The sequence below is a fragment of the Triticum urartu genome, unplaced genomic scaffold (assembly GCF_003073215.2).
Source record: "Triticum urartu cultivar G1812 unplaced genomic scaffold, Tu2.1 TuUngrouped_contig_6424, whole genome shotgun sequence".
In the NCBI taxonomy this organism is placed as follows: Eukaryota; Viridiplantae; Streptophyta; class Magnoliopsida; order Poales; family Poaceae; genus Triticum; species Triticum urartu.
Genome location: NW_024117186.1, coordinates 1 through 12694, shown reverse-complemented (window position 1 = coordinate 12694; position 12694 = coordinate 1). Strand labels below are relative to the sequence as shown.

At 44.5% G+C, this 12694-nt stretch overlaps 1 protein-coding gene across 1 annotated transcript; it reads left to right on the top strand.

Annotated features, from left to right (window-relative positions):
• The first annotated feature begins 2578 nt into the window (after positions 1–2578).
• LOC125530592 (meiosis-specific protein PAIR3-like) lies at positions 2579–9519 on the top strand. The gene is made up of 11 exons (XM_048694979.1): positions 2579–2789; positions 3591–3668; positions 3778–5427; positions 5545–5692; positions 6594–6737; positions 6814–6877; positions 6957–7106; positions 7245–7303; positions 8221–8355; positions 8857–8948; positions 9030–9519. Exons 2-11 carry the CDS (start codon positions 3636–3638, stop codon positions 9096–9098), a joined length of 2544 nt encoding a protein of 847 aa, XP_048550936.1. The 5' UTR covers positions 2579–2789; positions 3591–3635; the 3' UTR covers positions 9099–9519.
• Positions 9520–12694: the final 3175 nt, after the last annotated feature.

Genomic DNA, 12694 nt, shown 5'->3' with positions numbered 1-12694 from the left:
CCCCCCCCCCCCCCCCCCCAAGAAAACAGCCCAAGCTCCGCCACTTCTCTCATCAATCCCAGGCGCAAGGCTGACCCCTCTTTTGCACAATTCCAGGCGCAAGGCTGACCCCTCCCTATTTCTCTCTTGTTCTCCATTGGAATTGTTCTGCCACGCTACAAGGCTGCTTCAACCCCTTCTAGTTCTCTCACAATGCTAAGTTTTGGATGGCGAAGTGCTGCCGGTGACTTCGTACGTGTGGATACCGGCTGAGAGATCATGCTTTCGATCTTCGTTCGAGGGATTTTGCATCAAAGATCTTCACCAACTCTCCTTCGGCTACACTTCGAGTCGGTAACGATTTAATGTAATCTCATCTGCGTCTTCATAGTTTTCTTGGGTTTGATTCATAAGACATAGTTTTTGTTGGTATCTACTACATTCCCTACAATGGCATCACGAGCGATCTATGAGCAGATGCACGTTGCGATTTAGAACACAAGAGATGTATGGGTATTGCACAAAAGTTTTGCAGTAGATGAGATCTATTGCTTAAAAAATTGCAATGGATGAGATCCATTGCTTAATAAAATTGTCTGAGTAGTAGATAAGATCTATTATTAGTAGATGTAATCTATTTACTTGATGCATTCCCTACGGTCTTCGGCCTTGTAAAATGGTTCAATATCTTCTTTGCGCACCTACTCCAAAGTGATCAAGCCTTGCCTGAGGAATATCACACTTCGGGCATCCGAGGATCCCCAGGCGAACCCTCCAAGTGGAATTTGTCTAGTCTTCGGATTCGAAGACCCTTTTAGTGTAGAGCTATCTTCATGGCGAAGTCTTCCCACACCGAGAGAGTGGCGCCAATTTAGTCGCATTCTGATAACTTTGACCAAACCCGAAGCGCCCCACCGTGCACTATAGGATCGCACGGTCTTCTTAGATGTTATTATGGCGTGTTGGTGCGCCTCGGGCCCGCCACTATTGGCACATCTAAAGGGATCGTGCTCCGGATTTGTAGCGACATTATCAGCAAACCCCTCGATTCACGAGCATACGTAATGCACATCATATGGGAAACTCGCAAATTTACTGCCACCCAATGCACCCTTCGTTGTTTTTACCAACCCATAAAAAACGGTATGGCAAAAATGAATAAAGCCTCATGCACTCATCTCGCTCATGCTCCCCTCTTCAAGCTCCAACGCTTGAAGAACCGAATCTCCAAAAGCTTCCAGTACCCCCTTCTTTTTTTTCCTCCTCCCACCTCGAGCGATGGCCGGAAAGGGAACCCACGGTGCCACGACGAAGGCCTCCAAGGGCGAGCCGAAGGCCATAACAGGGAGTCAGGTGGCTGCCGACGATGCAGGAGAAGGCGGAGAGCAGGAAGGGGCAATGGTTCCCTTCCATCGTCACCGTGTGGGACACCGTTGAGTCCAGGACCCGGGGTTCTTCTGGCGTCTCAGGGCGTCCGGTGCCATTTGCTGCTCTCTAGAGGGTCATCGGGCCGCTCTACCGTCAAGGTGCCGGAGCCCCGCGCCGACGAGCGCGTGGTTTTTGTCTCGCATCTCCCCCGAGGTCTGGGATTTCCAATCCACCCTTTTCTCCTAGGTCTTCTTTATTTCTATGGCCTCCAATCCCATCGTCTTGCCCCAAATTCCATTCTCCACATCGCCTCTTATATCACACATGAGCCGGCACTACGACCGCGACGCACCCCCGGCTGGAGCGATCGAACCAGCTCGACGCGGGGCGAAGGCGCTGATAGGCGGGTCCGGCTAGACCATCGCGGGTGCGCCCGAAGCCTCCCAATGATAGTGGCCCCCGGGTCGCCTTGGTGCGGGCCGTTCGGGCAGACCAGACGGCTTGCATCGCCTAGAGAGGACCCCTCCCCGGCACGCCACCGACACGATGGTGGCCCCGGGCACGCCCCGCGGTCCACCTATCATTCACCACCGAGCCGTCTCTCCCACATGCAACGGCGCGAGAAACGCCGCGTGAGGGGGCGCCTGACGCGGCCCAATGACGATGGCCCTGGGCACATTCACATGGTCCACATACCCTTCATAGACCGCCCAACCGGGTAATCGGGGTCCGAACAAATCGGAGCGCCATCGAGTAGCCCCCACCGTAGGACGAACGGCCATGGGGCTCTCTCTGCCCACGAGCAGTTGAGAAGGCGGGTACTTTGCCATTCTTTATAGAAGCAAATATCCATGTTAATGCAATATGGTATGAATCAAATTGAGCTATCGATATCTAAATTTGTGTGAATTTTTTATAGAAAATTAAATTTAAAAGCTTATCGGGGAACTTGTTTAGCGGAGCAAATATAAAAATAGAATAAAAAAGTTAAGGTATAAGTGCCGCTTATAAGAGGCTAAATTGACAGCTTGCTCTTGGTGGCGAGGCCATGGCGGTCCTCCATGACGACTCAAAGCGTCTCTCGCCCTCCTACGCCAACGCGCGCTCCCTTTCTTTGACTGACACGCGGGCCTCCCATGACGCAATGGCTTGTGCGACCAGTTCCCCAAAATTTCAAAATCCCCGCCGTCTTCGTCTCTTCGACACCCTTCTGAAAATTCGCCCCGCGACCCTCCCGAAATCCCCCCCACCCAATCCGCCACCCCCTCGCTCCCCCGTCTCTCTCGCTCGCGACCATGGCGACCGAAGCCTAGGCCATCCCCGCCGCCGGTCGCCGCCCCTGGCCCACCTCGCCGCCGCCTATACCTCGCCGCCGCCGCCGCACGCGAGGATTTCGGGGTTACGGGTTGGAATTAGGTGCCCGCCCGTGGATTTCCTAATCCGTATGTTCTAATTTCACCTCGATTGCAAGCTTGTTGCCGCCGTTTTTGTTTGCTCGCGTCGTCTGATTTTGCCGGGGTTTGCTCGGTTCCGATTGGTCGCTATCCAACACCCGATCCCCTGTTGGAATGGTTTTGTACACGCGGTTAGCTGCCGCAAGTCCCACAAATGTGTCACTATTGCTCTCCCCGAGTCAAGTTATTTGATCTAAGCGGTATTGCTTGTGGAAGACGATCTCTGGATGCTGAGACCACGTTTAGTCCGGTGCTCGGTGATACAGTTGCACCTGTTAATTTTGGTCTTCTATTAGTTCAATATGCTTAGAAGGGGCTGGTCCTGGCATTTCTCCGAGTAGGCTAAGTCGATCTGGTTGTTATGCTATCACTCTCAGCAGCCTGTTGGATTTGACCCATTTTAGTACTGCATAGCAATTCTGACCTGACATAAGTTACACTTGAGAAGAATATTTTGCACAGTTCTGTCTTCTGTGTTGCTGTTCATCTCTAAATTTGGTCTCAGGCCAAGTCGATCTGGTTGTTATGCTATTACTCTCAGCAGCCTGTTCGATTTGACTCATTTTAGTACTGCATAGCAATTCAGACCTGACATAAGTTACACTTGACGGGAATATTTTGCACAGTTCTGTCTTCTGTGTTACTGTTCATTTCTAAATTTTGGTCTCGGGCATGGCGTATAGTCTGATATTGTATTTATTTATACATCTGTGGAGCTTAATTTGATCCTAAAAGATGCTTTAACATTGGTGGAACCTTAGCTAATTCTCTTGTTCTCCTGTTTATCAGCTTCAACTTCAGTCAATCTGGTCTATTGTTATCCCAGAAGCCGCAATGACAGAAATTAAGCTGCCGAATATCCAGAAAGTGAGTAACAACAACTTCCTGTGCTAAACTATAGGATGTGCCTCCTGTTTCAGGTTTAGCTGTTCTTTCACAGCAGTATTTAACAACTCATGCATTGTGATGTGTCCAGGCTGCATCAAGTGATTACTGGAGTCTGGCCAGCAGCCAGTATCCATCTGGTAAATTTCCCAAGGTATCAATTGGCATCCCTATTCCAAGGACAGGAAGCAGAGATGCTGCTACCGCCCCTGCATTCGAGAGGAACCCGTCTCAGGGAACTGATGGAAGATCTAGACCCCCGAAAGGTTATAGTGCTTCACTCCGGGTCTCACAAGAAGCTGCAAACCATGGCGGGTCTGCTACAGAGGCACCTGAAGCCGCCCCTGTTAAGGGTTCTCTATCACAGCCTGATGACCATGCGCATGAGCAAACCGGAACCTTTTCCTTTGGAACAAGAAAAGAACAAGACAGCCAGCTTGACCAACTGCAAAAGACACCCTTCGTGAGTTCACAAGGGAAGCGCCAAGTGGAATCTGCAGATAAAACCAAACCCAACAGCGAGCTTCTCAGGATGAAGCTCTGGGGGATCCTTGGTACATCACAAACCAAGCAGGCTGTTGCTTCACCAAACCCTGAAGACATTGGGACACCTGACCAACCTGAAAGTTTAACCGCCAATGGACCATCTTCAGGGAACAAGAAGGTTTACACGTCACCTTTTCCTGATAATATCAAGACACCTGATCTGCTGAAGTGTCAAACAGCTGCCTATGCAAAGAGTAAACCATCCTCTGATCCAATTGAGTCAGATTCTGATACTCCGCAAGTAGTTGAAATAAGGCCTGTTACTCGCACCTTGGGTCGCAAGAAAGCACCAGAAGCCTCCAGGAAGCAGGATAAGAGCCAGAGTGCAAAGAAACCATTGTCTACTAAATGTTCTGCACCCAAGCAGAAAACACTGGACAATGTGTTTGTTTTTGATGAGAAATGCACACCCAAAACCGCAGGCAAATCTGCAGTCAGTAACTCTGGATGCTTGAGAAATCTTAGAAGCTCAAATAGGAAGGCTAAAGTAGAGCTTAAGAAGGTCAATTGTTCTAGCATGATTTCTGACAAGATCACACCGGATGGTAGGGAAGGACGGCTATCTTCTAGAAATGTACCATCAGAGAATAAGGGAGAGAAAACCACCTCCTTTTCTTCTTTGTCCCGAACTGGAAAAACTGCTGAGAGCTGTTCTAGAAGCCCTACTCGGGAGAAACGGCTGAATGGAATGGCTAAAGTTGGGCCTCAGAAGATGCAGTCTTCAGAAAAGTTGCTGCCAACGACACTGAATGAAGGTGAAGATAAGCTCTCTTCTCAGAATATTTCATCAAAGAGCAAGGAAAATTATTCTTCATTGCTGCACCGCAAGGAGAATGCTAATTTGAGCAAAGCTTCAGACAAAAGTCCTCAGGCACATAAAGCAGCAGGAAATAATTTGAAGTCGCCACCATCTGGTGCTGCTAGTCCATCACCTGAACCGAAAATGTACCCATGGGACAATGAGGCAAGTCCCCAGATAAATGGTAAAAATGGAGAGAAGTTTGCCGGTCCATTGGCAGACGGATTCAGAGACATGCAAGATGACTTTGTAAGTCCTACTTTTGCAACTAATGTAAATGGCCACCGCCATAGAAGTAAAATGCTACATGATGACACATACAGCCCCAAGTATCCAAAAAGTGTGAACAGGTCAAGATCAAGTTCCTATGCTTCTGATCCATGGTCTGAGCCATCGGTAGGCTTTCCAAATCTATAAATCATTTCCCAGCCATAATAAATTTGTTTTGTCTATACTCATGTAACAGAGTAACTCTATCTGTTTGTCACTCATTCATTTACTGTTGACATTCAGGATCGGATGGATAAAACCGATGAGTTACCTAACAGTGAATCTCCTAATTCCCCAAAAGAAAGAGAGAGCAAAAAACAACCAAATCTTTCACCCATTGCGCCAACTGAAGATGAAATGGCTCAAACTTCTATTCCAAGCTTTGGGAAAGGTCAGAATACTGACTTTGCAACTTTCAGTGCACATTAATACTTTGTACATGCAAATCAATAGTTTTCTAGAGTATGTTTTGTCACTTTCAGATTTAGTGCTACATTTATAGAACCGAAGGTGACAGTGTTAGTTTACAGAGTACTACCCCTTCTGTTCTGCACGAGGATGATACTCTCCTAGAACACATTCTTCTTTATATATTTACACATATAATTGACTTTCTCTATGTATCTTCTAGAACCAGTTAAAACTATTGGCAGAGCTCCTGTCCTTTTCCTGAAAAAAAGTTAAACATTGGGAGTCAGAGCATCCAATAGCAAAGTTTAAAAAAATGCTAGGTGTTAATTGCACATTCTGCCACATGCTTGCGCTTTTTGAACCAAAGCGTAATTATGCAGACATTAAGCACTAGGTGTGTTTTACTATCACCTAGAGCCTAGGCATGTTTATTTTTCTAACTATGCCTGATAGTCCTACTTTTATTGCATCAGCTCTATTTCCACAAATTTTTCATAGCAATCATTAATCAATCACTATCAGTGGCAGAGCATCCAATAGTCCTACTGTGGCTTTAAGGTTAAGGCTCTCCAAAACATGATCCACTCACTCTTTAACTATTGTATGAAGTGCTTGCTCATGACAAGCCATTCAAATGGAATAGAAGCAACATGTGGCATATTCTGTCATGTGCATTCATGCCACTTTAAATGCGTTCCATTTTTTTTGGCTAAGTGCTTTAAGTTTAGTATTTTGACCACTTTAGTTCTGGAAAATTAATAACGTGATCCAAGCTTTTCCCACATGCTGTTGGAGATGTATAAATTACACTATCATATATTTATCCAAAACTTGTTTACCTGTGAAGTGTTACTTATCTATAACTGGTTCTTCATGTGTAGGATATAAATCTCGCAAATGGCTTTCAGATGTAGACGGCCCTGATAAATCTCCTCCAGAAAATCTGGATAGGAAATCACATCTGAAAGATGGTAAAAGAGGCAAAAAACGGCGCTTACCTTCGCCTATTCCTTTTGCCACTTTAGGTAAAGTTGATTACTCTTCTTGCGTTCAACTAACGGTTGCAGTTCATAACTGATATGTCATTGCTAATTCATTCAGGAACACAAGAAACTATAATGTCAGACAAAGAACCAGTGCAATGCCCAGATGACTACCTAACCAGGTCTGTTTTGTAGATTGTGTAAAGAAATACATATCCAATATTGTTGGTTGATCCAATTTCGTTTCTTGATTGTAACCAGGGCTTTTGATCAGTTACTGCTGGTGCTGGGAAGGTTTCAAACCAAGATCAAGTCTGAAACAAGAAACAAAAGTTCTGAGATACTGGCAGGTACTGGAGAGATAATACGCCAGCACCTTGAGGGAGTTGAGGTGCAGATGCAGGATGATGTGTAAGATCTTTGCCGGTGCTACCAAGAAACAACATCTTATCTGCATATACACACCTAGTTGTATATCTAAGCTTGCTATAGAAGTATCACATATATTAGAGGTGCAGCTATTTTTGACGCATTCAACTGTACTTTCAGGGATAAGCTGGTCAATGCAGGAAAATCTAAAAGAAAGCGACTAGAATCAACATTTGAAGGTACAACCTATATTATGTTACTGCAGAAATTAATTTTGTGGTCTGTTATTGTGAATTATGAGTTTTATGAAGATTAGACCCATTAGTCAGAATCCGTCCAGAAAGCAGTATCTATAAAGATATGATGTACTAATGTTCTGATCCATTGTGCCACTCATACTTCAGCTATTTGGATTATTCAGCTCGAGCAATTTACATAATCTTATACTTCAGTAAGTTATAGAGTATTCATATAGACATATAGAGTTAGTCATGATCCGATTCCTGTATGTTATGTAGGTCCTGCATATCCTGAACTTTTAAAAAACATAATAAGATGAATGTTGAATGCATATAAACGATCCCCAAAAAACTAAGCTTAAATAGGTTGATTTTGTTCTTGAATCACTTTCACCGTCTGAATACTGAAGCATTTAATCAGTGCCATGAAAGATTAATTTGAGAAAATTTAATGTACCATTTCTTTGAATCTTTCTGCAGTTATCCACTATAGTTTGGTTATTTCTTATTTACTAGTCCCTCCGTTCACTATTATAAGATGTTCTAACTCTTTTCTGATTTGGGCGTGTATAGACGCATTTTAGTGTGTTTTTGTTCACTCATCTCAGTCCGTATTTAATCCATATTGAAGTATCCAAAACATCTTTGGAGTATCTTCTACCCTTTGGACTTTTTACTGTGTATGCATATATTTAGGCTTAGAGCCTGTTTGGTTGGTATGCTAACCATGCCACACCACAAGTTTGGTAGGTTTGACAAGGTTAGTCGCCTGTTTGGTTAGCAAGGCACACTTGTCGCAAGATTCCTTTGGGAATCCTTACACTTTACCTTATTTTCTTACATGTCTTCTGTTGTTTCTCTTAATAAACGTTAGTTACTCAAATGATATAACCTGGTCCTATGTCTTCTGGTTTCAGAGCAACAAGAACAGTTAAGGGTTCTTCATGAGAAGTTTAAGGAGGAGGTTAATCAGCAGTTGCTTGGTTGCACGAACTCTCTCAAGGAATTCGAAGCTTATCATGCAGAACTTAAGGGAGTAGCTGATAAGCAAAGTAAGTCTAACTTGAAACCTTATACTTGCGAAATGCAAATGAAATATTTACTCGCTGGGCTATTTATTACAAACTGATACTGGGTGAACTCCCAAAAATGTTGAATCATGTTGTTAACCTTTGTCAAAACGGAGCCTTATGAAGTATCACCATTGGAGCAGTTTGATTACAGATTGCAAACTTTATGTCATATAACTGACCCAGGCACATAAGATTCCAACATTGTAAGGTTTGAAGTTTTTTGCTGAATAATGTGGTTAAATCAGATGGTTTTTAATTGAAATAGAATGATTGCCCAATCTCTACATTGGCACATGATTAGAAGAAATAGTCAGCAGTGAAGTAATTATGTTGAGCTCACCGTTATCATTGGTAAGAGGCAAATGGAATGAATCATCATACAGTTACTTGAAGAAATCTGTTTAAATGCTCTGTTTTTCGAACCGTTTGCCACCAGGATTACCACTTAACCATGGTGTTGTTTTATGATTGCACCAACAGAAGCATCACACAAGAAGCTCCTCCAACATGCCGAGAGAACAGTTGATTCTCAGCTCAAGGACGCTGAACTCAAAATCTCGGAGATTCAGAAGGTAAGGGAAACATCATTCCTAAACCCCAGGTACGCTGGTATTGATCAAATGGTAACCCTTTTCCACGGAAATGTTTCGCAGAGAGCCCGGAAGAAGATGAACGGCCTAAAACAGGTACTCAAGGAGCTCATCACCGAAACTGCAGACTGATCAAGCTCACCTGCTCTACACAAACACAAGTAGATACATAGCTAAGGCGAAACGAGTAGGGTACCACATCACAGACAGGTCTACGGCTCCATTTCACAAAGGGTATAGAAGGATGGCGCCAGAACGCATGTAGGGTTCATTTGCTTACAGTTCAGTTTGAACTATGCCTTGTAGGAGCATAGCATCGTTTTACGATCTTTACCACTTTGAGTCAGTGACTCGCTAACTTACCATCCGGGCAAGTTCTCACCAGTGCCTTAAAGCATGACGCATTTCTTCAATGAATCGTGTCGTGGCTCGAGTAATGTAACGATCCAGTACAAAATCGCAGATGCTTAAGTTGAATTTGCTGCCACGTGAAAGAAAAAGTGACAGTTAAATCAATTGTACTAATCTGGTGGCATCTTTGATTCCTTTTGCTTGCCAATGCCCCTGTTTCGTTGAGATGAGAAGAAATTAGAGGCAAGGTATGTCTGGCCTGGCTGTACACAAACAGTAGACATCTTTGATCCTTTTTTGCCATTGTTCCATCTTCATGTACGTCTGTACACAAGCTGTGGCAGATGACAGTGCATTCAAAACGGGAACCTACCTACCTTGGCCTTTGCAGATAACGGAATTGCAATGAGAGATACTCATGGATCTACAAGTAAACATCGTTGTCTCTCTCTCTCTCTCTATCTCTCTCGGCCAGAGGGACGGTCTATAAACACACACGGGCCTCTTCGACCAGCAAGTATCACAGCAGAACGTAGAGAGCCAGCTCTAAAAGCCTCGCTCGAATAATCATTAGCTAGCAGCCTCGAATCATGAGCATGTCGTCTGCCGGCCGCCGTCCCACGGCGCTCCTGCAGATCGCTCTCTTGGTCGTCGTCGCCGCGGTCATCATCAACAGCTCCGTCTGCCTTGGAGCCGCCGTAGGTCAGTCGACAACACCCGTCCGCGGGCCCCATCTCCCCAACACAATGCAAGGATCGGTCGATCGATATGTGTAACTGAACGGCGCGCGGCCTTACTATATGCATGCATGCCTCTTTCTAGTATCTGTACAAGTTACAGTAAAACTATATCGCCTCGTGTACCTACTTCTACGTGCACTCTGAATAAAACTGGTAATCGCTGCATGTCTGTCTGTCTGGAAACTGACGTGAATTCATGGTCAATTTGTATGAAGATGAAATCAAGTTTGGTTCGATGGACAGTGAGTAAATTCATTTTGCAGTACAGTCACGTGATGAAGAGTGCCTGCACAAACAAAAATCAATTCATGATGCACTTTTTTTTAGAAAACTAGGTAATTGCCCGTGCGTTGCAACGGGGCATAAATATTCTAATGGTTCAGTACAATCATGGCAAATATATACCTTTACAATCCTCATGCACATTTTGCCAAATCATGTCTTGTTCATAAACATTTAGCTAGAAAGCAAATATAAGATGTAATGCATCCTTCGGTCCCATTTTTATATGGACAGAATATGAACGGGCAATGAAACCCCAAGATTGAGTTCTACTCCCTCTACAACAAGATATGTTTTGACAGTACAATAATGTCTAAAAATATCTTATATTATGTTACAGAGGGAATAGTTGCTTGTGTTTTTCGAACACCAACACATACGTAATCATATTGTCGTCTACCTCGCTTGGGAGATGAAGTGTATTGTATGTCTAATTTGCAAGTGAAACAACTGTTACCTGCACAGGAGACGTCATATTAAATTTCTTATTTACAAAAATAATGAAAGATGCATGCAATGATCACTCTAAATACATAGTAGTACAACATGATGTTATGTGGTCCAGCTTCCACCCTTGTCACCTTGCTCTTCGATGACGATCGAGTCTCTGGAGACGAAATCCCATCAGCAGTGCCCATGGCATATGATCACAATTTACAGGTTATGCATTAACATATACCAACATACTGGAATGTATGGAAATATGGACATTAGTGCATGCCTTGAATCATTGACTGTCTTGAGCTTGTACTCCTTAACTGTTTCACCACGTGAATCTGTACTTCCCCTTTATAATTTCTCATGTACAACATCAGCATGATCAGAGAAGATAAGCACTGTTCACTACCGCAGGATTGTTATTATCTGAATTCTAATTGAAGTCACATGCTCTCGTTGTCCTGTCTTGCTCTTGCAGCAGTAGCTGCTGCTGCCGCCTTTTTATTAGTGATCTCTCTGCTTTGTTACCACGCATAAGCACAATTAGAAAGCTGATGTGATGGTTGCTAATGCACGTACGCGAATGCAAGGAGCTCACCTCAGTGGGTGCTACGGACATGGCGGGGGGGCGGGGGGGCGCGGCATTAGAATCATGGTCTTGAGGTGCGGTACACCGGTGAGCCCGTTCGGTCGCCCGCGTCTACAAATGAAACGTGCCCACAACGATAGGCCATAGGGATAAGAAAGAGATATATGAATCACGTTTTCAGAAAATCCAAATGGATAGTGCATGTGCAGGGCCGTTGATGGGGGAGTGCGAGCAGCCTAGAGATTTCTTTCCTTCGTTTCCGCAGATCTCGACAATTTCTTCCTGCATGCCACGCGCGGTCTCCGCGATTATCTTCCGTACATGCATCTGATTGCTTCCTTCTGATTTGTTTACCGATTGGTGGAAAAAAGAATGGAAATTGATGACCTCCATTGAGTTTATTGCATTACCAAAGAGGATATTCATTTTTTTTTTTGCGCAATCAAGGAGGATATTCATTACCGTACCATAAATGTACTGATCACGTTTGTATTACAAAACAAAAGATTGGTTACCATACATGAATTATTTGGTTGCCAAAAATATAGCGGGTCCATCCAGCCAGATGTGAATAAAACCGACAAATAGGGAACCAGCAGAAAAAAAAACCGGTGGAGGGAGGAAAGAAAATCGGTGGTGGGGTGGGGCCATGGGGATGGACGAAGGGTGGGCGACGTAAGAGGGGAGAGGGAACCTTACGTTTCTTTTAGATAGTAGAGAAAATGATCACCCATAGCCTCTGCATCCGAGTGATGCATGCAACCCTTTTATTAAGAAAAGTATTCGAGAAGTCCGCAAATGCTTAGGTTGAATTGTGTCGTGGCTCGAGTAATGCAACGATTCAGTACAAGATCGCAAATGCTTAGGTTGAATTTGCTGCCATGTGAATGTGATAGTTAAATCCAGTGTACTCGTCTGGTGGCATCTTTGATTCTTTTTGCCAATGCCTTTTTTTTTGAGCTTTCGTGCATGAGATTTGGATCAGCAAAAATTTATGGCAATATATGTATGTCTGGCTATGGCAAACCCTCCTGAGGAGGAAATATGTGGGTTTTAAGCGATATCCCAAGTACTTCCTCCATTTCAAAATCTAGTGCGCATACATTTTATTCCACATACCTGCTGGCACTGCGTTTTGGACGAGAAAGCCCCCGGCCTCTCATGCGAGTACTAGTACTACTATGGCCTCGACAGTGCAAAGAGTACCAGTACTAGTACGATGGCCACCTCCGTCTGCCCCTCACGAGCGCCCACGACCAGCTAGCAAAGCCGGCAAGGGAAGCGAGTATGCGGGCCAAGGACGCGACGGCGCCAGCCATGGACGCGCT

Coding starts and splice junctions, on each gene's coding strand:
- LOC125530592 (XM_048694979.1), top strand. CDS start 3,636: ATGACAGAAATTAAGCTGCCGAATATCCAGAAA. Junction 5,428..5,544: donor ATCCATGGTCTGAGCCATCG/GTAGGCTTTCCA, acceptor GTTGACATTCAG/GATCGGATGGATAAAACCGA. Junction 5,693..6,593: donor TATTCCAAGCTTTGGGAAAG/GTCAGAATACTG, acceptor CTTCATGTGTAG/GATATAAATCTCGCAAATGG.